The following is a 26,673-nucleotide window of genomic DNA, read 5'->3' on the forward strand; positions in this document are numbered from 1 at the left end:
AGGGTGAGTCCACCTGTGTGTCTTCCTCCCTCATCTCATGCTTTTCACAGAAAAAGAGCATTAGCATGAGTTTATAGTTTAGTTTAGAAATGCATTTCAGTTTGGTGGTTTGATGTCCAGCTCCTCATGTCTGTATGTTGATGTGTCCTTGAAGAGAGGAAGTCAAAACCCAAATCATGGTTATTATGAAGGCTTTCTCATGTGATTTATCACCAGGACTGTTAAACATAATTAGAAATACAATATTTTCCGATGTTTTTTTCACATTGACTCCACTCAGCAGGCTCACAGTTTTGTGCTGTGTAGTGTGATGAGTGGGAGGCTGTTAATAGGGGTAATTTAGCAGCTGATGATGACTGTCACTATGACTGTGACTCAGTGAGAGGTTTAGCTGCAAAACACCATATTGAGTCATGTAATTAAACTGTTTCCTGTCCTCCCCCCCCCCCCTTTTTTCACAATGTATGTACAACCAGAAACATACAGCTTTTACAAACCTTCACACAATCACTGTGAAAAAGTGGACCTCGTATTTTATTGTGTAAAGCAAAAAGTGTTTTTGAGCCGTTTGTCTCAGAGTTTAGACGACTTTGTTGATTATAGAGCCTATCTGGTCTATCTGGCACTCCACAACGTCTCCTTTCTGGAAGAAAAGAAAACAGTAGAACACTGGGTTAAAAATCAGCTGTACAATAATATCCTTTGAGTTGCTTTATCAATGAACCTAACATTATACTGCACTATACTATTTCAGTGTGGGAATGATGTTGTTTGACAGATCAATGGGAGGAGGTGGAATAGAGTGGTGGTGTGAGTGAAAATGGTTCATGTTTGTCCCAAAGTTTGGAACCTTTGTTGCCCAAGCAAGAGTGGGCTGTGGTAACTGTCGAGAGTCTAGTGTTTTTGTCAGCGGTATTTGCATGTGCGCTCTATCTCTGTGTATGTGTGCGCTCGTGTTCTTTCTGTGACGGAGCGACTAAAAGTCAAACTGAAGCTATAAACAGGAATTCTTTCTTCACTTGTTTTTGTCAGTTTCACACAATGATCACCTTGAGGAAGACGGGTGGTTTTCTGAACACTCCCACGCCGGGAGGAGTGCCCGTCAGAAACACATCTCCTGGAGTCAAAGTCACAAACCTGACAGAGGAAGAAAAACACATTCACTTCAAAACTGAGAGTCTGTATTATGATATCTAATGCACAGACATCCTGATCATGTGAGTGGACTTACTTTGAGACCCAGGCAACCAGTGCTGCTGTCTTAAAGATCATCTGGTCCGTGTTGCTGCTCTGGACTGTCTCTCCATTAACCAGGCAGCGGACGTTCAGGTTGTGAGGATCTGGAGGAGAAGTGACGGCTCATTTATTCCTGTTTCTGTCTTCTTACTGAACAGCTTCTCAAGAACATAAATGGGACAGTTCCGCATAAATAACACAGGTTTTTTTTCACTAGGATTACCTTAAACTAGTGATACACCTGTTGTAATATTCTGTCCAGACACTGATCAAATTTGTGCCAAAGCCACTAAAACTGATACCTTTTTGTTTGGTTTATTTTTGTTATTTTCTGGTAGAAACCAAAAGAATCTGTGTTTTGAAGCCTTTCAGACCTTCACACCAGCTTTAAATAATCACAGATTATTCTTCTTTCTGCTCCTTTTCATTCTTTTTGCTATTGCTATGTTTGTTAGGGTTGTCATTTATCTTTAATTTCTTAAATACATGAATGAAACTTGACAAACAACATTTTAATAACCTTTACTACTGTATTTGATCACAAAAATAACTTGCTTTTTGAAGATTTCTTTCATTATCTGCAGTTATTATCTTTGTTGCTGACAGACCTTAAACCACATTGTCATATTTGTACATCTAAAGTTACAACAATGTTCATTATTACCAAACTGTTGCAGCCCGAAAATATGTTATTGCTTGTTTGTCTTCAGATGACCAGGTTAGAGTGGGATTTACCAGACTCATCTTCCTCCTTCACTCCGCCTACTGTGGTCTCTCTCACCTTTTACTGCGTCGGTGGTAACTAAGGCAGGACCAAGAGGACAGAAGCTGTCAAACGTTTTTCCAAGAAGCCACTGCTTCCCATTTCGCTTCATCTGCCAGTCACGTGCACTGACGTCATTAGCCACAGTAAATCCAGCCACATATGAGAGAGCTTCTTCCTCCTGAACAACAAGAGGAACAAAGTCTGAGTCATGGGTCTTCAAATGTGCTTCAGCTTCATTGCCATCAGAGGTGACGCAGTGATGCTCGCCTGAATGTGTTTTCCTCTTCGTCCAATCACAAAGGCCAGCTCCACCTCCCAGTCCACCTCCTTAACTCGGACAAAAAAAACACAGATGAAGCCAACAAAAAGTATCGGAGTTGAGTAAAACACTACACACCAATAACTAAGCAGCTTTTTAAGGGGGTGGTGTCTTCATAAAAATGACAAAAATGACTTTTCTTTTTATTCAGGGTTCATACATTATACATTTCTGTGACATTAAGGCCTTATTTTCTTGACCATGCATAGAAGATGTTGACGTGTACTTTACAACAATAGAACAATAATAGAAATACTGAAATATGAACAGTTTTGTTGATCAAATGCTGGGCTCGACACATAGTGGCCATTTTGTACCACAGTAGGAAAATCATAGGTCTAAGTTGGCTGAATTTTCTAGCCTCATCACTTTACTGTCCTGACTTAGATTAACTCAACAGAGATGTCGTTAATGAGATCAGTAACACCTGTTACTTAGTATTTATTTCTTTAATAATATTTTTTAGACCCCTTTAGTGTGTCATTAAACAGAGCGATTTATGTCGGTAAATAACCAACACATTTCTGTCTGTTTTTAATCCTCAGAATCCAGGGTCTTGGATGTGGAGGTCATAAGGACATAAACCTCTCTCTTAGCAGGTGGTCGCCTGGCTCTGTGGAGCTCCAGTCTGGTTTCTGAGCGCAAGACACACACATCTGATTAAAAAAGTGAAGTAAATCTCTACGGTACTATAATTCAAATTCTAAATATTCAAACTCTGCAGACAACGAGACGGTGTCCCCTCAGCACCACCTCAGTCTGGCTGAAGCTCAGCAATATGTTTTTTGGTGGCAATTTGGGTTGATATGATGATATGTGTAATATCACAAATGAAAACTTTTATTCCAAACTCAGCTTGTAAACACCATCGGTGTTGACCACAGCTGTAGTTTCTCTCCACACTGTTGCTTTCCGCCTTCCTTTGATTCCACTTTTCAGGCTAACAAGCAGAATCACTTTGATATGATACGTTATGATGCACATTTTCAGCTTCTTGGTCATATTCCACATCTCAGTGTCATAAAACTCAAGGGGCGAGGTCTCAGAACCTTGAATATACTATGGCGTGGTATTCAAATTCTGACCATTTTCAGCTGCAGCATTTATCAAAGGCTGATCAGGTGTACAGCAGAACTGAGTGGCAAACGCATCATGAATCACACGTGGGCATAGGGCGATAAATAAGAGCCATTGTATTGTGTGCGTACCTGGCTCTCTGAAGGTAGTGTGATGTCATCGTACGGGCCAGTGATGGCGTTGGGGAACTTGCTGAAGATGATCGGCTCTGTGGGGATGGGAGCGTTTTGTTCCAGACAGTGGTCACGGTAATTCATGCCCACACACACCACCTTCTCTGGAGCTAACACAGGAGACAGCAGGTGGATGTTTGAACGCTCCACCACACACTGACCAGACGCCAAAGCCCTGAGGAAGAGTAAGAAGGAACATAATGATCTGGGACAGAGATTGAAGAGGAGAAAGTCTTATGTTGATGAAGATTAAGTAAGTGCAGATAATTAAGTAAGATGATGGATCATTATTTTAACAATTTGGGAAATGACTGAAGGGTAAATTTAAAGGTAAAAGGTAAAAGAAACACGAGATAAACAGGCACTATAACACTGAAAATGATTGAATGAAGATTTCTTTAGACGTTTGTTTATGAATAACACAATTTAAGGACATGAAGTGCGATGATATATCATGAGGAGGAGAAAGAGTGATTTGAAAGCGAAGCTTAATCAGATCGGTGTCAGCGATGAGGAGCATTTAGTACAAAGAAGACTTGATCAGTGAATCAGAATCTTTATTGTCATTGTGACAAGACGTTGCATGACAATTAAAAGTGCAGGTTTTCCAGTGCAAACGTTTACAAAATATAGAAAGTAAGAAAATATAAGATAAATATGTTAAAAGGACCACAAAATCCTAAACTAACTGAGGAAGACAGTCTTGTGTTCTGAACTATGAAAACATAAACCTGGGATGTGCTGGATGGATGGAAGAATGATAGAAGAATAAAAGAGATGTAAACAATGACAACAAAGTAGTCAGAGCTGCATTTTAATGGGAAATTAACACAGGTTTTTGCTGCTGTGTTCAGCTTGTATCAGGATGTTGTTTCCCCATTTCCCAAGATCACCTGACATACAGACTACCCTTTCTACACTTTGACTGTAACCTGAGCAACCAGTCATCTCTTGCTTTCGAACACTTATAACCTGTTTGTAATGATGTGTTGAGTCACACCTCTGTGCACACTCCAGACCCTTGTCTCCCAGCTCCAGCAGCTCTCTCACAGTCGAGGGCATGGAGGGGTCAAACGCCTTCAGATCCACCACTCCAGACCCTTCACCCTGCTCCACTCCCACTCTGATGACTCCTTCGTCACCTTGGCGACGGAACTGCACCAAACGCATGGCTGCTCCACTCAAGCCTCGCCTCTGCTGGTTTGCCGTTTGCCTTCGAAAGAGTAAAGTCCTGAAGGTGCAAAGAGGGAGTCTCATCTGCTGAGGACAAAAGAAATCAAGTAAACAAAACGATAACAGGTGATGAAAGAGACAGAAAACAGAAATCAGACAAAACCTAATGAGTTTTCCTTCCCTGAGGGACTCCTGAAGACTGTCTTTCATCAGTTTCCTGAAGACTGTCTTTCATCAGTTAATAGATTATTTTTGGTAGTCTGCCAGATGTCATTTATTTGTGGGATATGTTTATCACCAGTTTCTCAAAGGCCAATGTTTCCCCTTTGAATCACAAGTTTGCATGAAGAACCAAACCAAAAAACGCTAATCTGTACTATACTCTGATCTTAATCTTTGCATATTTTTATTTGTAGTAGTGTTAAAGTTGAATCATTAATTTGTTTATTTAAACATACATTTAAAAAGAAAATAGACTGCAGATTAAAAGTATAATGTGGAAACACATACTGATCATAGTAACAGTTACTGCAGCAAAATCAAGATCATCTTATTTTATTTAATAACTAAACTAATCTGATATACCTAAATGTGACATCACAAGCGCTTGTGTTATTGTGTGAATATTACTATTATATATAAGTGGATTTCACTGTGTACAAATACTGGGTTATTTCTTACTGCATGTGTGACCATTTCTTGACATTCCCCTTTATATGACAAATTCCAGACTTGTATGTGAACTAAACTAATGCTGCATTTACCCCGCAGGTCTCCATGCCCACATCTAATATGTTGCCTACATCTGATTTTTATTTGGGAGGACCCGCTTACATTGTTTTTCAAAAGTGATGAAATGAAATCTGCATTCACGCTGGTTAATACTTGGGGAAACAAACCACAGCGTGTGCTTAACTACTGACCTGAAAATGACTAGAGGCAAAACCAGAAGTAAAGGTAATGCTAGTATGAAACTTAAGAAACCCTTACTTGAAAGGCTTAAAAGGCATAAAACCTCAGCATTAGTCCACTGCTTAGAGGCCTCATCCTCCACTGCACCAGTTGAAGGGGAGTCTTTTGATTGTACATCGTAAACATGTATATTTACTGGGAGGGTAAATTGACCAATATATTGATTTTGGTGATATATCGTCGTCCTTCTTCATGCAATACGATAATCGATACACCAGGGCTAATATTGATATTTTAATTAACAAATGAAGGCGATCTTTCACTCTCTGTGCGCCGCTACTTCAAATCTTCTCATGGCAGCGTTGCTCAGATGAATGAGGGAATCTTGGGTGGAAGTTACCTGGCCAAATTTACAGCGGGATAATGATGGAGAAAGCTGCGTTAAGAGATGCCCCATCCACGTTCAATACATAGACTTTATGCACTTTGTTCTAGATGTTGTGAATAAAAGAGAAATCCTGCACTTTTAACTTTTCAGACAGGTATCATGATGTATAATTGTCTTACAATATAATGATTACAGAATTGTTGTAACGTGATATTATTGATATCGTGTATTGTATCGTGAGGTACACTATGATTCCCCACCATCTTATTTTTAAGGAGGCACGAGTTGTTTTGACAGTGGAATATCTGATCTGTCTGCTTACATTGTAGACACAAATACACATAATCTGATTCCTATCTGATTTATTTCCACGTACAACTGATCTGACGATATCTGAATCCATGTGTTTTTTTCCTGCTGACACTGTCATGGGTCATTTCTGAATTGTGCCATATAGAAGGAAAATGTCATAATTGGGCCACAAATGCACCACGTAGTGTAAATGCAGCCTACTAGTCAGTTTGAAATATTGTAGCTGAACATAGTTATGCTTAAACGGCCAGTCATTTCATTACCTTTTGTTTTTCTGCTGTATTATATTGTTTTTGGTTGCAGTCACACACAAAAACTCTACTCACCCACTGGGACAGACTCCTGTGGAGACAAATCTCTCTGACTGACCTGATTCTCTGACCAGAATCATTACACAACCGAGTACGAGTTAAAGGTCATAATTCCTCTCACTGACAAATAAGTAATGCGTCAACAAGTTTGACACACAAAGTCCAATCATCACAGAGCTGTCTGACAGCTTCTGTCTATTGATTTACTAACAAAACTGCAGCATTTGCAGAGACACCTGAACGCAACAGCAGCATATAAACCACCAAAGATTTCTTCTCCTGCTCCACTGACAGTTCACTGACAGTTCACTGACACTTCAGAGTACTTTGCTTGTAAAAGTGCTCGTTGTTAACTTTGTTCCAGGTTGGTTCACTCACCCCTTTCGCTTCTCTATGGAGTAAACGCGACAAGATTGTTTACTACTTCCGGGTTGTTTTTGTAGTCTACGAGGTCATACCTGTCACAAACGAGACACATTTATCAACCTTCTTAAACTCGAACAACCAATTTGACCAACTGTAATGTGAATGTGTCCTCATGCCTTTATTATAATATGTTTGCCGAAATAACATAATATTTATGGACATTTCTTTTCACTACAAGTCCCAAGCGTTTCCTTGAAAACGCCTTCAAGAACAATGGGAAATTACCAAATTACCGACCCCACCCCCCATAATTTCCATACTTTTTTGTGTCCACAGCCTAAAGATATTCAGTTAACTGCCACTTGAATCTGAAACACCAGTTAATCAATAGTTTATTATTTTTGTAATAATAATAATATTTGTTAATAAATAATAATACATTTGTTGTCAAATTTAATTTGTGTAACGGCGTATTGTCTTATCTACAGTGGTGAGACGTACCAATAATATACAAAATTATTTATTCAAAATTCCCAAGATTTTGAATTGGGACTTTCTTCACCCTTTTTTGACCCACATTTCACAGCTGACATGTTTGTGGAAAATCTTCTTCATCTTCTTCACCCGGATAACAGTATATCAGGATTTAATGTAGTATAATATTATGTTTCATACAGTTTGTAAATGTTTTCAATTTTTAAAAAAATAAATGAATTAATTAATTAAAAACAATACTAATCGTTTGTAAGGTTTCCACAGAAACGTTCTTATGGTCAGATTGAAAAGATAAATCAGACATATTTAGTGTGCAAGTACCTAAAACTATAATGTGTATAACTTAAGTGAATGCAAGTAATAACGTTGTAATTCTTGTTTAGCTCACGTGACAAAACCTAAATCTGACTCAAGTTGCGTTTTATGTTTTTGGTTGGTTGTAATAATTACGAGCCAGGAGAAGGCCGTGAAGGCATCGCGGCTGTCACGTGATCCACCAGGGAGCAGCGCATAGCAGTCGCCGGTTGTTGTCTTCCTCTTTCGGCCTAAGGACACAGGAGAAGGCTGACGAAATGTGCACCGGGTGAGACGATCAGACTATTGTGTCGCGACATATGCGTTAATGTTCACGCAGATTAAAGCGTGAGTGGGAGAACAGGCTGTTCTTCAGGGTGGTTCCCCTGCAGCTAATTTAATCACATTTTCTAATGTATCTGTTACACAGTGTCGTGATATACTGTAATTCAGTCAGATTGTAACAAAGGTGGATTAGTTTTCCACTGCACGCTCTCTGTGTTTGGAGATGGTTTCTCTATGATTGTAACAGAAACCTCGTTTTTTCCTCAGCACTAGGTTTCAGGTCAGGCCAGAATTGTGTTTTTAATGTTAGAAAACTGTCTTTAAGTATCCTGGAGGATGTGCTGAACATGTGATTTTCATCAGTCAATCATGTTTTTGGATTTGTTTGTACAATTTAGTTTTTTGAGATGCCAATTAAATAGAATTATATTTTAATACACTATAAATTGTCTATAATTGTTGTCTATCAAGGAGCACACTGGGTACAAAGTCTTGGTTTTTGCTGCAGTGATACAGGAATTAATTTGTTCAGTGTTTTACCAGCTGTAATGATTGTTGGTATCAAAGGTCCTGCAGGTTTAAACACTAAATTGTCTCCTATCATTAACCTGACTTATACAAAATTGGCATGAAAGTCTTAAGTGCACTGCTGTTTGTGAGATAGCTTATCCAGTGTCCTTCACTGCTGCTGACTCAGCATGTACAAGAGGAACTGAGAGTTGTTTTTGTCTCTCCTCTAGAAGCCAGCCCATTGAATGGACAGCTGACATCAAGAATCAAAAGTAAGTATCTGGAGACGTTTCTGTGCTTCCTCTTTACCTCAGACGTTCAGCAGATTGTTGTGTGGTCTGTGATGACTTTGCTTTCTTTCCAGTTTCGATGGCATCGTCTTAGTGACCCAGAGCCATGACACTTTGTCCACCGAGCTGGAGTGTCTCAAAGCTCCTTTGCAGGACTACAGCGCTGTAAGTGTCTTCTCTTCTAAACCAATACAACATTTATTTCTTCTGTTAATTCTTTAGTGCACTGACAGACTGCACTGTATAAATTCAGAGATCTGTCTTCTCATCTCTGCCTTTTCTTGGCTGAAATTTACCGTGAGAGTACATGTGAAACATTGCTTGTTTTAAATTGGAAAAATGTACACAGATCAGCCACAACAACAATACCAGTAATGCTGTGTTTGGCACATGATGTGTTAAAACGCTCCTTTGTTACCAGTTCTCAGAACTACCCGTGACAGACAGAATTCGTTGTTGTTGTTTTTTCTGCACTTCTAGGTGGACAGTGGCCTGGGAGAGGAAGTGGTTGTGCTCAAGGTCCCTGGTCTCCCTGGTAACCGGTTGGTGTTTGCATCCACTGGCCCAGTAAACCGCGACTATGATGATGTCAGGCGCTTCGGTGATGCAGCAGTCAGTGGCATCAAACGGTCAGTTATTGGCAGCTCATTCTATATACAAATAGGAGAAGTGGAATGTTTTGAGTGTATTAGGCTGAATCACAGTATTTGAACCTCCATTGATTTAATAATCATTATCTGTTCAGTTGTGACTATCATGTTTCCTGGTTTATTTTCTTCATATTGAGATGTTTGGGTGACGTCTCCTTGTTCCAGAGTCACTTTTTTTTTCAAAAGATTTTGCAAAAACAAATGAAATGTTTGAGTAAATTACAGTGATTCTTGGTTCCTCACATTTGCTCTTCTAACGCCAGGGTCATTTGCTTCTTTCCATGTCTGTATGTTTATTCTTAAGTCTATCAATTATTATTATTATTTACCCATGAGCTGCAGAATATGCTGCAGAAATGCTGACCTGGACAATAGAACATTAGGTGGAAATTGGCAGGGAATCTTACTCATCTTCATGTCTTTCTAGGGCCTTGAAGGCTGGCATGCAGCGCCCCCTGCTGGTCTGCCCTCCACACAAGGACTATCAGAACGCTGCCTTGGTGGCTGCACTCGGAGCTCTTCATGCTCTCTACATGGTGAGAAACGGATTAACACCTACGAATCCAAAGCTTTTATAAAGGCTGTGTTCCCACTTTACAACCAGTGTTCCTTACACTTTCTACTAATATTCCTCTGTTGATCTGATCACTTTTAAATGGTAATTGCACTGATGCCATCTTTGTTTGTTAGTCTGACAAGTACCAACAGTATGAACAGTTTGTATAATGTCCTGTGAACAATGTGAGCATTGACCAGTTATTGGATATCAGCTTTGACCTTGTGAGTTCAACAACTATATAGATGTTCAGTGCTCCTTTTTTAAAGTGATGGTTCAGGTTTTTGAAGTTTATGAAGAGTCACCATGTCTACAAGAGCGACAGTTTAAAGGGTAAACAAACATGGCTACTTCCTGTCGTCTTCTGGTGCTATGTCCTGTGTCCCATCTTCTTGTTTTCATTGGCAACAGTTGGAACATAGATTATATTTGCTTTAAAAACGGCCATTTCGTGCAAACACAAAACAAATGCCTGCTTGAAGTGTAGTTTTTCATTATGTGTCTTTTCCCAACAAAGCCTATTGAAGTGAGAGAGGCCAACTTGAAGCCCACCAACCATAAGGTGTGTGTTCTGGGGCTGTGGGCTGCAGATGATGTTCATGGAAAGAGGCTGGTGGAGCTAGCTGATGCTCTGGAAAGTGGGAGGTGAGTCATATTATTGATGTAATTGTCTGCTGAGATCATGTCCTGTGTTGTTATCCACTCACTCATTTTCCCTGCTCAGACTGGCATGTCGTGACATTGGTGGCTCTGATCCTGAGCGAATGGCTTCCCCTCGTGTGGCCGAATACGTCCAGGATCTTTTTAAAGACAGTCCCGTCCAGGTAAAACCAGACAGGATGATATGCCTAACACACACAAAAGTAAACACTATATTTAACTGACAGGAGGAAGTCAATAGTCATCCTTCAGTTTCAGTCAGACGAGCTTTGCAGGTGTTTAAGCCTCTGTTTAAGAATTCATGTGTTTATTCACCCCCAGGTTGAAGTGGTGAGTGACCTGAAGGTTCTGGAGAAAGAGTATCCCTGCCTGGCTGCCGTCAACCGCTGTGCCAACTGTACGAAGTATCATTTGATCTCATTTTTGTTTATTTTTTCAACTTAATGAAATAGAAACAAGTACATTAACACTGAAGAACTGCATAGCAATGATCAGATGTAATGTTTCATATCACTTGTAGCTACTGCTTATTTCCAGTGCCCATCCCAAGATGGGCCTTTGAAATAACAAACATAAAACATAATCACAAACTTGACCCTCAAAATGTCCACTTCCAAAAGCTGCTATAAAACTTTACAGATTCATATTTGTGTTTGCTTTTTTCTGCATAAATCTCTTAAACAACTTCAGCCCTGCTCAAAATGACCACATATTCAATCATTTTGTGGATTTTAACCCTGTAAATGCCAGTGTGATTACATAAATCCCCCAGCCCTTAACATTTGTTATCTGGAGAATAACTTGTTTTTTGATAAATAATATTGGCATTAAAGGGTTAAAATCCACAAAATGCTATGTAAATAAGAAGGCTGTGAACTGTTCCACATGGTGTTTGTCTTTCATCATTGATTCCATGTTTATTCCATGTTTCCTCCTCTTACAGCTGTGCCCCGTCACCAGGGCAGAGTGATCAAGCTGCAGTACTGTGGAGAGGGACCAATCCAGAAGACACTTATGCTGGTGGGAAAGGTAAAAAAATAAAAACTGTTATACTAAAATATTAAAGGAAAGCACAAGTTGAAAATAAACCCAGAAGTGCTAACTTGATATACTGTTTCCAGGGAATCACCTATGACACAGGTGGAGCTGACATCAAGGCCGGTGGGTTCATGGCCGGGATGCACAGGGACAAGTGTGGAGCTGCTGCTGTTGCTGGCTTCTTCCAGGTGATTGACCTTCCTTTGCCTTCCAAGATCATTTGGTGTCAGTCAGTGATTTCAAAATTATTCTTGATGTTGATGAAACATTTTAAAAGGATTAGAATCTTATAATCGAAACTTGTGCTTCAGTGACTTAACTCTCGTTCTGTAGGTTTTAGCCAAGCTGAAGCCCCAACACCTGAAGGTTGTTGGCTCGATGGCCATGGTGAGGAACAGCGTGGGATCAGGTCAGTTTAATCCGCTTGTATTCAGCTCGGTGTGATCAGTGTTAAAGCTCGCTCTCCCTCAGTGTGTGACTCTGTGTGTGTTTTTTCTCAGACTGCTATGTGGCCGATGAACTGGTGGTTTCCCGTGCCGGTCGCAGAGTGAGAGTGGGAAACACGGACGCAGAGGGACGTATGGTGATGGTCGACCTGCTCTGTGAGATGAAGGAGAAGGTCAAACACTCTCATCACTTGTACATTTAAACCTCTTAAATCCTCTCCCTCATAACAGTAGTTGTGACGATCAACACAAACCGAGATGGCTTCAACAATATCAAGAATTTACTGTAACCACAAGAACTAAACATCTTAATGTCATCCATTCTGTATTATGTACACAGCACATGGCACAATCCAAGAAATACATCTACACCCAGCTATAATATAAATCATAATTATTCTGCGAAACAAACTCATTACCCTTCCTTGCATCCCAATAATGTTTCATTATACAATGCAGTATTTTAAGTGTTTTGCTCAAATGCAATCACGCAATTATGAATCCACCCGGGAGCTGTGACATTGAATTGAATTTTAGTGAAAACAAGGGGATTAAAAATCAAGTTTTCCCAACATTTTTACTCCAGAACTTCTCAACATCCATGCTGGAAGTCTCCCTCACAAGTTACCACACATTGTCTTAAATGTTCCATCTGTTGTGAGATGTTGTGGATAATGTAACCTAATGAAACATGCAGGGATATGTCTGTCTGAAACTGAGAACTGATTTCTTTCATTTACCAAGAAGATCCGTTCTCCTTTTGATCATGTCGTCTGTTTCTGCAGGCAGTAAATGAAACGTCTCCTGAGCTGTTCACTATTGCAACTCTGACTGGACATGCCGTCCGAGCCATGGGACCCAACTACTCTGTGAGTACTATTTAGCAATGGACAGGGAGATTTTGACATTAAAACAATTGTATAGAAACAAAAATAGAGAAACTGCTGGATTTTTGTCCTTGTAGATCATCATGGATAATGGGCCAGCTCATCGTAATGGGAATGCTGCTCAGTGGCAGAAAGGTGAGAAAACTGTACATTGAATAGAGGAAGGGGAGAGAAACCCCATCTTTTTGTTAACTCTTAGAACACAGAGCATTTCGGCTGCTTTTTTGCATTACTATGTTTAAACGTACAGTATATACAGAGGCTATAAGACTGTGCAATATAGAGTTTCTTATATCCTTTTTGCAGCACAACCGAAAAAGTACTCATAATGTGTAAAGTTGGATTCAATTTGTGAAATTTGGAAATTTGTCACAGTTCAAAGTTCACTTGGCTCATTTTTATGAACAAAAAGAAAAGAAACCGTCTATTTTGTGACTTCTGCACAAGTATTGCTACTTTATATCACTACTAAAAAGTGATACAAAATGAATCATAACTTTATCTCAACAACAGATGAAAAAAAAACAACACATTTTTTAAAGCCTGAATATGTGACCTATGAACACACACCGCAGGATGTCCATATAAGGAGTTGTGTATTATTCTCATGGCAATTTACCATGGATGAACCTGGGAAAACACCCAGAGCTTTCATTTCCAACTGGAAAACAAATAAATAAAATGTATTAACAATAGTCAACAAACACAGTGTAAAACACAAAGACTGACAGTTGAGCAAAATGCAAAGTGAGCAAAAATTGTCTAAGTGACTGTGAATGTGTTTTGCAGCTATACTTTTGACAGACACTAATCTCTGTAAAAGATTAAACACAACAATATTGTTATAAAACAAAACCGTTTGACCACAGCAGTGGGAGCACTCATTAAACATCCTATGACAATCTTTGCTTAATCCCTATTTTACATGTGTAATGCCCTGGAATGCCCAACAGATGTCACAATTGTGACTTTGAAATCCTGTACTAAGTCAATGACAACTCCATTGGCTTCATGCAAATATATTTCCCCATCACTGATGAAAATGTGGTCTTTGTTGCATTTTCCTTCAGCTGGAGAGAAGTTGGGCGATGTGTTTGAGGTGTCCAGCATCAGACGGGAGGACTACGACTTCCACAAGGGCAAGTCTGAGTACGAGGATATTCTGCAGTGCAACAATCTGCCGTCCTCCGCTACACCACGAGGACATCAGACCCCTGCAGCTTTCCTCATCATGACCTCTGGGCTCGACAAGGTGCTTACATGTTGACAAAATGGGTTTTTATTTATCCTTAATTATGAAAATATAATAAGAAGGGACATGATTAACATGTAATGTCTTTGAATCTTCATTTCCCTCTACAGTATGGTGTGGACTCAAACAAACCTCTGCCGTACTCCCACATCGACATCGCTGGATCCAGTGGTCCTTTCCCTGGTGTCCCAACAGGAGCCCCCATTCTTGCCATGGCAACCAACTACATCCTGTCCAATGGTTTCTAAACGGATGACACAAGTATAAAAAGAGCTATGGTTTTCTGCACTCACACTGAACACAAAAGTATAACCATCCAAGTACAAAAATCCCTGCCACAACTTGTAATTTACCAAACGGTTACAATTTTTCATGTGTGACATTACCTTGTATTGTATTTCTATAAAAACTCTCATTGTTGAGGTGGTGCAGTGGTTAGCACTGTTGTCTGCCCACAAGAAGGGTATTTTTCCCTGGGATCTCCAGCTAACGCCAACAGTCCAAAGACATGCAGTTAAGCTGGAGTGTGTGTGGTTGTTTGTCTCTGTATGTTGGTCCTGCAGTGAGAGGCCGAGGACCTGTCCCGGTGAGCCCTGCCCTGTGAGCCCTGCCCTGTGACCCTCAAGGGGTTAGTTTATTCATGAAGGATGGATGTTCTTCTGACTCTTATCTGATTACCATTTTCTTAAAGGCCTGAATATTTTCTCAGGGGTCCATGGCAGTGTAAAATAACATCCTTTTTTATGAGCGTCTGTATGTGTGTATGTTACAAACCTTGGACGTAGTTGTGTAATTTTTATACGAAATACAGATGTGACACCCTGATCAATAAAAGAAATCAGAGCTCATTGTGTTTTGTTTTTTACATATTTACTTTAATTATTACAGGGAAATAGAGATGCTTTAAATCTTTTGAAACAAGTTGGAAGTTGAACATAGTCGAATGTGCTTAATTAACTGCTAAATTTAGCTGTTTATTAATATGAAAAGCCTATTTCCATTTTGCAGAATAAAAGTTGCAGTAAGAGATTATGAGAATCTCTCAAATTGATTTATAATCTCACAATCAGTATTTAAAAAAAAAAAAATCTTGATCTGTTTATGAGTAGTTGTTTTTGGCCTTAGCATCTATTAAATGTCAACTTTCAGATGCTTCCATCAGGGCAGAGGTACTACTAAGGTTTATATTATAGTGGACATTTTGAGGGTCAATATTCTTTTTAAATTACCAAGTACCAATCAGGTTATTGAAAATATTTTTTTTTATACGATTCACCAATCACAGATAAAAATGAAAAATTCAATACAATACAAAAATCCTATATACCACATGCTTCACTATGTGCAGACTGTAAAAATGCACATGGAAATCAACAACAAAACATTTTAGCTGATTCATGTTTGGGCTGTTTATTATTAATTTATTTATTACTTAATAAATAAATGACTAGCTGACTAATATCAGTATCATTAAATACTTGAGTTTTTGATATCGACACAAAAAGTGGTATGTCCCATCCGTACTCTCTTATACTGTATGTTTTCTTTTTGTGAGATTTCTGTCATATGTTTTAGGTGGTTTATATATTAGTCTTATTAGTTTTCATTTTGGTAAAACTGGGAAAAAAAATTATTTTTTTTAAAAAATAAAGAAATAATAGTTGCGTTATGTGCGGTATCAATGTTTTTTTAATTAAAAAGTTAATCTTTTTGTTAACTCTTAGAACACAGAGCATTTCGGCTGCTTTTTTGCATTACTATGTTTAAACGTACAGTATATACAGAGGCTATAAGACTGTGCAATATAGAGTTTCTTATATCCTTTTTGCAGCCCAACCTATAGGTAATCTAAACCAACTATATAAACACACCTGAACAAAAAGTACTCATAATGTTTAAAGTTGGATTAAATTTGTGAAATTTGGAAATTTGTCACAGTTCAAAGTTCACTTGGCTCATTTTTATGAACAAAAAGAAAAGAAACGGTCTATTTTGTGACTTCTGCACAAGTATTGCTACTTTATAATTTAATTATGACATGTCCTCTCCAAAATGGCGGAAACTCCGGTCCATTTATTTTAGCGGTCGGAAACTACGACACCGGACGCGGAAGTGACGTTGTGACGCCGAATCATTAAAAGCTGACGTTTGCGCGCGCTTGACGCTCAAACCTTACATCGACAGAGAGTCGTCGTCTTCTGCTTGTTCTTCACCTTCCACCAGACAACAACACAAAGACAGCACACTCTCTGTCTCTCTCTCACTCACACACAGACAGACAGACGACGATAACGGCCGTTTTGCAGTCTCCAGTTGGACGGAGTGACGCGTGAAGAACTTAAAACCTTTAAAGTCTATTCAGACACAACAACTCCACCGCCACCATGTTTGAGGCTCGACTGGTCCAAGGCTCCATCCTGAAGAAGGTGCTTGAGGCTCTGAAGGATCTGATCACGGAGGCCTGCTGGGACGTCAGCTCCTCCGGCATCTCGCTGCAGAGTATGGACTCGTCTCACGTCTCCCTGGTGCAGCTCACACTGCGGCACGACGGCTTCGACTCGTACCGGTGCGACAGGAACCTCGCCATGGGAGTGAACCTCAGCAGGTGCGGCACAGTTAGACACTTGTTTTAGGCCGTTAATAGCAGTTAACAGCAGTTAACATGTGTTCACTGGTACATTTGCATGTATATACAGAGCAAGTGTCAGCAAATTAACTTGAAAAACTGACAGGTTGAAATGATATATGTCTGTACAACAGTTAAAGTGGCTCGTGAGTATGTGAGAGGCTTTTATGTCGTAATTTAAACCGTTTATGTCGCACTGATTTGGCGTTTTTGTTGAAGTTCATATTAGTTTATCTAATACGTGCAAAGAAGGTCGCCATCTTGCCGGAGTTGCCCGGACATGTCTCCTGAACACTGAACTCCTCAGCTGTTAACTCTTTACTGTCAGTTTATATCACACACACGCGCGTCATTTACACACATCTTTGTCTTCATTTTGCCGGGAACTTAATTCTTGCGGGTTGTTGAATTCACGTTTGGCGCTGTTTCAGGGAGACGCCTCCATCGTGACGAGACAGTGACGTCATTCGAGCGCCAATTTCTCTGCAGGGAGGGTTGGCGGGAATGGGGGGGTTTTTAACCCGGGAAATGTCTTTTCTTCCTGTACCTCACTGCTTTGTCAGTGTCAAAGATGAATTAGTACACATGAATCTAGACTTGAATTCAGGCATTTACTTTCAAATTCAAGTTATCGGATTAATCAAGAATCAAAATTAACCCCACTTGTTTTTTGTTCTTTTTAATTACTGTGCGTTTGGTTTTTATGTCAACTTAAAAATCTTTGTTCAAAACTTGCTTGTTGTCACTTTAATCAGTTTACGTTATTCACAAGTACATTTAACTAAAAACACATGTGAGCACAAATGACATTGACAGTCGAATTTGTTGCATGTCTATGGAGATTCTCATCCATACTGGTCATAGCTCTGTTTCTGATTGAATATTATTTGTTGAGGTTTTCCCATTGAAGAGTTATTATAACTATACTGTACTATAACGACAGGGAGACAAAAGTGGGCAGGTTTTTGAAATATAAAGTAGTGGTCATAGATTTTAATCAAAACTTATGTCATTAATTTAATATCACATTTGTCATGTAGCCTACTACTTTTTTTAAACATAGCCAGTATTTTACTGTATGATGTTATACTTAGTTGATGATAACAAGTTGGTAGTTGTATGACATTTACTGCCATTTTATATGCTTTGTAACACTTTTCTCTCTGTTCCATCCCATCCAGTATGTCCAAAATCCTGAAGTGTGCTGGAAACGAGGACATCATCACCCTCAGGGCAGAAGACAATGCAGACACTCTCGCCCTCGTGTTTGAGACCATCAGTATGTTGTTTTTTTAATTGTTGACATTACATCACTGTCATCAGATTGTTTGGCTGTGCTTCTTCTGCATTGTCTGATTCATCACTTCTTACTCTTGCAGACCAGGAGAAAGTCTCAGATTATGAGATGAAACTGATGGACCTGGATGTGGAGCAGCTGGGTATTCCAGTAAGTAATATATTTGTGTTAAAGTACATTTTTTTTTAGTCTACCATGCTTTAAATGAACACTGTTTTTGATTAAATTTTTTCCCCCCTGACCATAATTTATTCAGGAACCAGAGTACAGTTGTGTGGTGAAGATGCCATCTGGAGAGTTTGCCCGTATCTGCAGAGATTTGTCTCAGATCGGCGATGCCGTCATGATCTCCTGCGCCAAGGATGGAGTCAAGTTCTCTGCCTCAGGAGAGCTGGGCACAGGAAACATCAAGCTGTCGCAGACCAGCAATGTAGACAAGGAGGAGGAGGCGGTGAGGATCAATATTGAATTGATTGAAACAACATAATTAGTCCATTAACAGCAGTCCAACCAAAATCTGCTTAGTTTGTCTTATGATAGTTGATTATATGTGAATAGAATTCTGCGATATTTATCGTATTAAGTCCATTTGGAACTTAAAAGCTTCACTTCGTTATCTCGTTTATCATTAACTGTATATTTTGTCATTGATCAGATGAAATCCAGTTTAGTTCTTTAAATTTACAGTGTTTTGTTTGACATTTATATGCTGATGAATTCATTCAAACCCTTTGAAAATGAGAAGTTAATCTCGGTTTTTATTCTAATAAATAGGATTTACAGCAACAAACAAAAGATGACTTGACATAGTTTGTTGCAGATCTGTTTTGTTTGCCCTGAACCTTAAAGGTATCCTGTGTCCTTTTCCTGTTGTGATGGAAAATGTTGTTTACAATCATTTCCCCTCCGTTGTGTATTAAGGTGACAATTGAGATGAACGAACCAGTCCAGCTGATTTTTGCCCTCAACTACTTAAACTTCTTTACCAAGGCCACACCACTGTCCAAGACTGTCACACTCAGCATGTCTGCTGACATCCCACTCGGTGAGTGCGTCTGTCTTTTCCTCTAATGGATCCTCATTTTGATTCTTAAAATGTTGCCTTTAACTGATGTGGCCTTGACATGATGTGTTTTTTTTTTTTTAATCTCTTCCCTGCAGTGGTCGAGTACAAGATCGCTGACATGGGACACGTAAAATACTACCTGGCACCTAAGATCGATGAAGAGGCTTCCTAAACACCCTTTCATAAAAGCTCAAAGTGGGAGAATAGAGAAAAGCAGGTGACTGGGACTTAAGTGATTTCAAAGTGGTGGATGATTGTGATTGTTCTGAGCTTTCAGATCATCTCCTCTGAGATTGCACACACACACACAGTGCTTTTATTCTGAAGGTGTGTTCAGAGCAGCTGGCTGTTTTTCATTCAGCCCCAGTGTAAAGTCAGCACTTGGTCACTCCTTTGTGTCTCTATTTTTCCTGTTTTGGGAAATATTCCAGCTGCCACGCTCTCTCTTGTAGATAACACATTTGTAAATACTTTCTGTGGTTCCGCACTGTCCAGTCAACCGCCCCAATGTTTTTGTATTCATCAAATCAGTCCAAAATAAATGATTAAAGTTGTTTCCAATTTCCATTTGTGTTTTTGCCTTTTATGGACAAAATCTGTTGTGACTGGAGATATGTTTTATGAACTTGTTCTTGGGCTCTAAATGTGATCCATTCACTGATAGGGTGGCAACATTGATTCGTTCGTGTCATAAAAAGTTTATTAAGACCACCTGTTTGTAAAAGCGTCTAATAAATTTATATGCATTGATTACTTATTCAAAGCAGTCCTAATGTTTGCATTGTAAGGTTTTATTGTATTAGTTTTGTTCCTAATATATTGAGCCTTGAATATTCTGAAGGCCACATGTCTGGATATCTCTGAAATGTTTGCAATGTGGCTTATTTCAGTTTATTTTGCATTTAAGTAAATGCCATACAGGCCTTCACCTGGTAAACATGGTCTTTTCAATTCCACTATATATAAGTTTGGTATTGAACACAGTGAGTCACTTTTCTGATGTTTGGGATTTGTGCAGAGGAAGTTAATAGGATAATAGGGCTTGCTGCAGTAGTAACCAGGTCTAGTCAGCAGGTGGTGCAGTTTAGCTACAAATGTTTCTTTGATAGGGAGTATAATATATAATGTATAAACCTGACAGATCCCATCTGAGGAACAATGTAGTCTGAGAATAAATTCACTCTTCATGTCTATTCATTACTTTTTCCTCAAGGATGAAAAGTGACATTATGAAATGAATGTGGATTTATTTGATGCCCCAGAGTAGAAAAAAAACCTTCAGTCAAATCAACATATTTTATAATCTACACAGCGGTCGGTCTAGTCTGACTTTTCATTTGCTGTTCCCTCATATTTCAGTTTCTTTTCTACTATATAACCAGGTTGTTTGTCACTCTAGAGTTGTTTTGAGCGACTACACAGAGGATTTGGTTCAAATGCTGCCAGAAATACAAGCTTATCTTTTTGCAGCTGTTTGTTTTCTGTGGTGAAGTGCAGTCTGTAATGTGGAGTCAGACTGTTTTAATCCTCCACAAACCTTTAATCTGACTGGATGCAACATGTACTCTCATACTTTTTCTGACTCACTTTAAAACAAGTGGTTCTAGAGTGGGGGTTTAGGAGCTCAGGTGCAAAGATTCATCAATTAAACCTGTCACCAAGTGTGTGTGTGTGTGTGTGTGTGTGTGTGTGTGTGTGTGTAGGCTGGTCCACACAACTTTGATGGACTTTTTGGAAGATTAAGACCTGGTTTTAGGGTTAGGCATTAAGTTGTAGTGGTTAGTGTAAGGGGCTAGGGAATACATTATGTTTATGAGTGTCCCCACAAACAATACAAAACCAGCATTTATGTGTGTGTCCCAAGTAGTATTCATGTTGGGACCTAAATCTGTTTACACCGTCACATGGGGACAAAAAGGAAGTAAAGAAAATGACTTTGATAGAAGATGGAGTCACTTTTTATAAAATCACTTATGTAAAAGTCTTAAAGTATATGACATTTACTGTAGGATGGTAGGATGAATTGTCTTTCAACTTGCAGGTTGTGGGTTGAATTCCTGGTTCTGCTAGTCTATCTGTCCTTGAGCAAGACACTTAACCCATGTTGCAGTGTGTGAATGGCAAAACTATAGTGTAAAGCAGCTCATCAGAACTAGAAAAGCTCTATAAATACAGACCATTGCCAACTCTTCTTTTTCTGATTTTATTTGGTAATACAAGGTACGTACAACGATAGTTAAAGGAAATGTAGTGGAGTTAAAGTAAAAGTTGCTAGAAATATAAATAAGAAAGTAAAGAACAGATATGTACACTTTGTACTTTGTACTGCAATGTAACAAAGTATTTGTACTTTGTTACATTACAACACTGGATTAGGATGAGGTTAGAGTTAGCGTTAGGCCAGCACATGTTATGGTTAATATCCTCTGAAGTCATGGAAACCAACTGTGTGTCCATATAGACATACATTATATACATATATATGTATGTATATATATATATATATATATATGTATATATATGTATGTATGTGTATATAATGTATGTCTATATGGACATACATTATATGTATATACACATACATATATACGTATATATATATATATATGTATACGTGTGTATATGTGTATATATACAGTATATGTATATGTATATATCATGTGTGTGTGTATATTAGTATCAGCTCCTCAGTTCAGTTTATCATTAACATTAGAAACAGTGGTTAAGCCTGACTAATATGAGGCTTCAAAATAATCTACCTGCAAAAATCTAAACCCTACTAATTAAAATGTTGTTTGTCTGATGGTTTGTGCCAAAACATTTCTTGGTTGCTTGGCAACCAAGAGGAGTTAATTAGAGGTCAACAATGAATGGTTGTTTTACTTATCTGTATAAAAATGAAACCCACAAAATCTGATCACCAGTGAGTGTGTGGTCTCCCCCTGCACACACTCAAATGAAATAAGGATAAATAAATGATGCAAATGTTTCATGTATGTTTTGCCTTCAGCTGTGTCGTGGAAAACAAACAAACAGAGTCTGCTCATCTCTCAGTTTCATCTCGTGCCCTTTTTCATATGAAGAGTCATTTTATTTTTCCATTCCATCACAGACTTGTTGTCACAGCACTCAACTGTCCTGATTGAATAAAGAAAAATAAAATGCAGTCTGAGGTAGAGACTGCACAGCATTGGCTGAGCAGATTATAACCTTCAATAGATTGCCTGACAGTTTAATAATCCTAGACCCCCGTGAAACGTCAAAATTCATCTGCTGAAAGGGCACGAGGAAAAGAGGATTTCATTTTTATGCTGGGGTTTATATTACGGCAAATACATGACACAAGTTTTGTGTCTGCTCATGCTCTCTGGAGCAGCTTCCTTCTTAAAATGGAATTATCTAAGGGAATTTGTTAAGAAAGCTATTTAAATAATAATAATTCTGAGGTTTTGGAAAAACTTACCATTCCAATATTTTTCTTACATGGACTCACAATAGATTAAAGCTGCAGGAATAGTTGATTTGTTGAATTTGACATGCTCTTGTTTTCGGGCTGCAGTTCTCTGTCCTGAGCTCCATGTGTTTCATACCTGATGCCAGAGGCAATCCCCCCATCTCTGCAACTGTCTTTGACTCTTTGCTTATTTAGTTGCCTTTGTATCGTGGGAAGTTTGTGTCGATTGATTGTGTGTAGAACGGGGGTGTCAAGCGTACAGCCCGCGGGCCAGAACTGGCCCACCAGTGGGTCCAATCCGGCCCCCAGGATGAAATTGACAAAATTTCACTTTATGATTGGAATCTAATCATAACGTGAAACATTCCATTTTTCAGTTACAGATACCTGTAAACGGTTAACTTAAGTATAATATTGTTGAAATTGCACTTTATTTTTCTCCAGAAATTTCAGGTTGTTCACAATATGTTTTGTAAAAAGATACTTCATTTAATGTAAAACAAAATGTTTATTATTTGACTGGTGCGGCCCTCTTGAGATCAGATGTGGCCGCTGAACTACAGTAAAAGGACTTTGACACCCCTGAAGTAGAATGTGTATGCAGAGTCGTTTTAGTGGAAAATCCAGCTTCTCTCAATCCACTACACTGAGATCTCATCGATAAAACCTGTCACACTTTAATGAAGTTATGAGGCTGTAAACTGCACTCAGAGGAGGTGTTTAAGTGTTTTTTCCTCTCACAAATCACTTGATTTACCTAAGGGTTATTATGGAAGTATTGAATAATAACATAAAAACAACAACACCTGCCTCCTGTACCTTTAATCTTTGCAGCCTAATGTATATTTGTTTCATTTTATGCTTCTATCCTGACAATAGTTAACAGCTTTTCTCCAGTCTGTGCTCAATACCTTTTTTCTAAAATGCCTTTTCAGTGCACTTATACTTGGCTTGGTTGTAGCCTGTTGTATTTAAGTGAACCTGAGCTCTAATTCCTGCATCTCTCTGACTGTCTCTCTCTCTTTCTCTCTCTTGCTTGCTTCTGTCTGGATCTGCTCTTTAATTGCCTTCTGGAGCTGGGGATTTTGGCCAGTGAGATAAGGGGAAGCAGATGAAACACTCTGTCTGTCAGTCTTTCTCCATGAGGCAGTGGGAGTCTACGAGAGCTGTAAATTTACTGAGACAGGACACAGGGGGCTGGGACTCGCTCATCCCTCGACGTCTCTCATAACTATTTCAAAGTGCCACCACTGTAATCAGCATCCAAACAAACTGGTTGTGACTGAAATGTGTCAAAGCGTTCAGTCTATTCTCACGTGGCATGGATGTAAAGGTGAAAGTCTCCTGGCCTTTCCACTGGGCACTCCAGTGTGCGTGTTCCTGTGGTTTTCTGTCAGTCTGTCAGGTCCCGCAGGATTGATCCTTACCCGGCACTCAGACCTGACACTCTGTTACATAAGCCCTCGCTGCTCCATTGTCTCTCTCCACCAGAGCAGTTCGCATGGATTATTGATGGCAGCACAGAGGGAGCCAGCACATGGCAAGGACATGCCAGTCTCGCACACACTCAAACCACTCTCATCTTTGTCTTAAAAAGATTTGTGAAGGCAGTGTGGTGTTGTTGGAGGTGCAAGGATGTGGGGGATTCCCTCTCCACAATGCCACCGCGTTACTTTTCATGCACTCAACCAAAACCATCTCGCCACAGAACATTCATATCACTCGGTCCCTCGTCCTTCTCCTCCGTGTGCTTTGATTTCCTACTGTGTGCCTCGCAGTTCACACACATGCGTTTCTGACGATGCTGCATGTGTGGAAGTCACCCCTGCATGGATTAGCATATTAATGAGCTGTCGTCTTTGTCCCTGTTTTCTGTCACTCAGGTTTCTCAGGAGTGAAGGAGAAGAAGTGGTGAGGAAGTGGGAGACGGAGCGTGACGTCACGCACGACCGTCATTGGTACAGGTGGGACAAATAATCAATATAGTTAGTCGATGTCCTAGTTTCACGAGTAAAAATCCCTTCCACTGTCCTCTTTTTAAAGTTAAACTAGATAAAGACATTGTTATTAGTTTCCACCATGTGAAAATATATTGTAGATAAATCAAAATACATCATCAACTGAACGTTGTTGGGTGCAAATTTTAGCATAAGATAAAAAAGATGCTGATACAAAACCGAGTGGCAATCAGTAGTGACGTTAAATGTTGAGGTTTTTCAACTTCAGCCAGGTGTCTGATGGAAGATACCAGCGGTCAACCCCACTGGTGTCCACTCACACCATATGTGGCATGTTTTATGGTCTGTTTTCCTTTAAATGGGAACATCATTTTCAAAACTACTACGGAAGAAAACCTGAACTTCTCAGAAAAATGTTTACTGATGTTATAAATCAAGTGACGATGCGTCTCTTTTTCCTATAGACTTTTATTAAAGCAGTTGCAGTGAACAGAGTCGGCCCCTGGTGGGTCTTGTTTATATTTTTACTTCTGGCTAATTCTCATTTGGCAAACTGGACTCGAGGCTGTGGCTCGACACTGTCCGTGGTGCTGAAGTGGACAGATCAAACTGTCTATTGGTGTGGCTGAATCAAATCTAGTCAAGTCTTTATTGCACGGTGTACTCGTTCTCCAGTAGTACATATACTGTAGTTAACAATAGACACAACAATATATGACATTTGACAAATATACATAATTACATTTTAATAAATAAATGAATGTATGAATAGTATGAAACAGATTTTGTAAAGAATTGTTCACTTCAATCCAATCGAACCTTATTTATAAAGCACTTTAAAAACAACACATTTGGCCAAAGTGCTGTACACACACAAGGATAAATACGGTAAATAAATAAAAGACAGTAAAAGCCAACACCTCAAACTGTTTTTTTTTTTAAGAGAGGACTTAAAAACAGGACGTTTTCGGGGGCTTCCTTGGCTTCTTCTTTGTTTTTAGGGACGACTAACAACAGTGTGCGGCTGAAGCACGTCGGATACAGATGTCTCGAATAGCAGGTATCACAGCAGTTGGATTAAAACTTGGATTTTGAGTCGTTGGCAGGTTTAAATGCTTGCGTACAATTACAAAACATTTCATGGTTCCAGCTTCTCAAATGAGAAAATATCCTGTTTTAATTCTTTATAATAATTGTATTTTTTTGAAGTATCTTGCTGTTTGAAAGCTCCCCTTTGGGTTTCAAAAGATTTTACATGAAAGCAGCCTTAGGCAAGAGCATTGGAGAATATTTGATCATGAAGTTGTGAGACCTTGTCTGTCTGTCCTCAGATGAGCACACATGTTGGTTTAATGCACGACAGAGGACCTCAGGCGGTCTTTCCGTCTCTAAAGCGCTGCTGATGTTGACGTGTTTTATTGCATTTCTCGTCTGACCTGCATTTAGACAGCGTTGAATCTTTTGCCGGTGCTGAAGCACCAGAAAAGACTTGTATGCGGAGAGGGTGGAGGGAAACAGCCGTGACAAAGCTTCCCCGCTGTGCTACATGTGTTGTTGTGAGGCTGTAAATGAAGACCAGGGGAAATCACTCAACTTACCTTTTGCTGAAAGGTTATAATGGAATTATTGATCAGTAAAGGGAAAGATCCTTAATACTGGCCCTTAAAAGGATGATTCATGGTTTATACTGGACAGTGATATCAGTGCCACCTCACAGGTTTTCACTCATTCTCTCACCTTTGAAAGTGAAATCTTCAACAAATTTTTGTCTATATTTTTCTCTCCTCCCTCCAGTTTTCCCTCAATCAGATATTTGTCCCTCTCTGTCCAGGGAAGCCTCAGTTTGCTACTTAGCAACTGTTTCCACGGATACAAA

General features: G+C 39.3%; 4 protein-coding genes across 8 annotated transcripts in view; 3 read left to right on the forward strand and 1 right to left on the reverse strand.

The window, feature by feature from the left end:
• Positions 1–516: 516 nt before the first annotated feature.
• fahd2a (fumarylacetoacetate hydrolase domain containing 2A) lies at positions 517–7,195 on the reverse strand. Of its 3 annotated transcripts, none has more exons than XM_058635131.1 (8): positions 7,046–7,195; positions 4,572–4,828; positions 3,530–3,746; positions 2,270–2,329; positions 2,018–2,180; positions 1,232–1,340; positions 1,050–1,137; positions 517–643 (listed from the first exon to the last, which is right to left on the reverse strand). In XM_058635131.1, the coding sequence occupies exons 2-8, from the start codon at positions 4,826–4,828 to the stop codon at positions 581–583; spliced, it is 957 nt and encodes a 318-aa protein (XP_058491114.1). In that variant the 5' UTR covers positions 7,046–7,195; the 3' UTR covers positions 517–580. The 3 variants fall into 3 exon arrangements, with proteins under 3 accessions (XP_058491114.1, XP_058491113.1, XP_058491115.1); XM_058635130.1 differs by lacking the exon at positions 7,046–7,195 and adding an exon at positions 6,683–6,983; XM_058635132.1 differs by lacking the exon at positions 7,046–7,195 and adding an exon at positions 6,683–6,983 and having other exon boundaries at positions 4,572–4,831.
• Positions 7,196–8,003: 808 nt separating this feature from the next.
• Positions 8,004–14,998, forward strand: zgc:152830 (uncharacterized protein LOC767682 homolog). 3 transcript variants are annotated; one of them, XM_058637216.1, is made up of 16 exons: positions 8,004–8,111; positions 8,848–8,889; positions 8,982–9,072; positions 9,388–9,536; positions 9,985–10,093; positions 10,631–10,758; positions 10,838–10,937; positions 11,095–11,170; positions 11,717–11,802; positions 11,895–11,999; positions 12,145–12,220; positions 12,312–12,430; positions 13,043–13,126; positions 13,222–13,279; positions 14,215–14,396; positions 14,507–14,998. In XM_058637216.1, exons 1-16 carry the CDS (start codon positions 8,101–8,103, stop codon positions 14,642–14,644), a joined length of 1,554 nt encoding a protein of 517 aa, XP_058493199.1. In that variant the 5' UTR covers positions 8,004–8,100; the 3' UTR covers positions 14,645–14,998. The 3 variants fall into 3 exon arrangements, with proteins under 3 accessions (XP_058493199.1, XP_058493200.1, XP_058493198.1); XM_058637217.1 differs by having other exon boundaries at positions 8,086–8,111; positions 8,851–8,889; XM_058637215.1 differs by lacking the exon at positions 8,004–8,111 and adding an exon at positions 8,136–8,170.
• Positions 14,999–16,555: 1,557 nt separating this feature from the next.
• Positions 16,556–19,952, forward strand: pcna (proliferating cell nuclear antigen). The gene is made up of 6 exons (XM_058635103.1): positions 16,556–17,001; positions 18,204–18,301; positions 18,402–18,469; positions 18,576–18,770; positions 19,241–19,364; positions 19,481–19,952. Exons 1-6 carry the CDS (start codon positions 16,781–16,783, stop codon positions 19,555–19,557), a joined length of 783 nt encoding a protein of 260 aa, XP_058491086.1. The 5' UTR covers positions 16,556–16,780; the 3' UTR covers positions 19,558–19,952.
• A 4,784-nt stretch (positions 19,953–24,736) lies between these two features.
• The window catches only part of kcnip3b (Kv channel interacting protein 3b, calsenilin), a 46,548-nt gene continuing 44,611 nt past the window's right edge, over positions 24,737–26,673 (forward strand). Inside the window, exon 1 of the mRNA XM_058637018.1 lies at positions 24,737–24,803. The gene's annotated coding sequence lies outside the window, so the exon portion shown is untranslated. The remainder of the gene's footprint in view (positions 24,804–26,673) is intronic.

This window comes from Solea solea, chromosome 8 (genome assembly GCF_958295425.1).
Source record: "Solea solea chromosome 8, fSolSol10.1, whole genome shotgun sequence".
Classification (NCBI taxonomy): domain Eukaryota; kingdom Metazoa; phylum Chordata; class Actinopteri; order Pleuronectiformes; family Soleidae; genus Solea; species Solea solea.

Coding starts and splice junctions, on each gene's coding strand:
- zgc:152830 (XM_058637215.1), top strand. CDS start 8,151: ATGTTCACGCAGATTAAAGC. Junction 8,171..8,847: donor ATGTTCACGCAGATTAAAGC/GTGAGTGGGAGA, acceptor TCTCTCCTCTAG/AAGCCAGCCCATTGAATGGA. Junction 11,803..11,894: donor CACTTATGCTGGTGGGAAAG/GTAAAAAAATAA, acceptor TACTGTTTCCAG/GGAATCACCTATGACACAGG.
- pcna (XM_058635103.1), top strand. CDS start 16,781: ATGTTTGAGGCTCGACTGGTCCAAGGCTCCATCCTGAAGAAGGTGCTT. Junction 17,002..18,203: donor ATGGGAGTGAACCTCAGCAG/GTGCGGCACAGT, acceptor CATCCCATCCAG/TATGTCCAAAATCCTGAAGT. Junction 19,365..19,480: donor GTCTGCTGACATCCCACTCG/GTGAGTGCGTCT, acceptor TCTTCCCTGCAG/TGGTCGAGTACAAGATCGCT.
- fahd2a (XM_058635131.1), bottom strand. CDS start 4,828: ATGAGACTCCCTCTTTGCACCTTCAGGACTTTACTCTTTCGAAGGCAA. Junction 2,181..2,269: donor GAAGAGGAAAACACATTCAG/GCGAGCATCACT, acceptor CTTGTTGTTCAG/GAGGAAGAAGCTCTCTCATA. Junction 644..1,049: donor AACCACCCGTCTTCCTCAAG/GTGATCATTGTG, acceptor CTTTTCTTCCAG/AAAGGAGACGTTGTGGAGTG.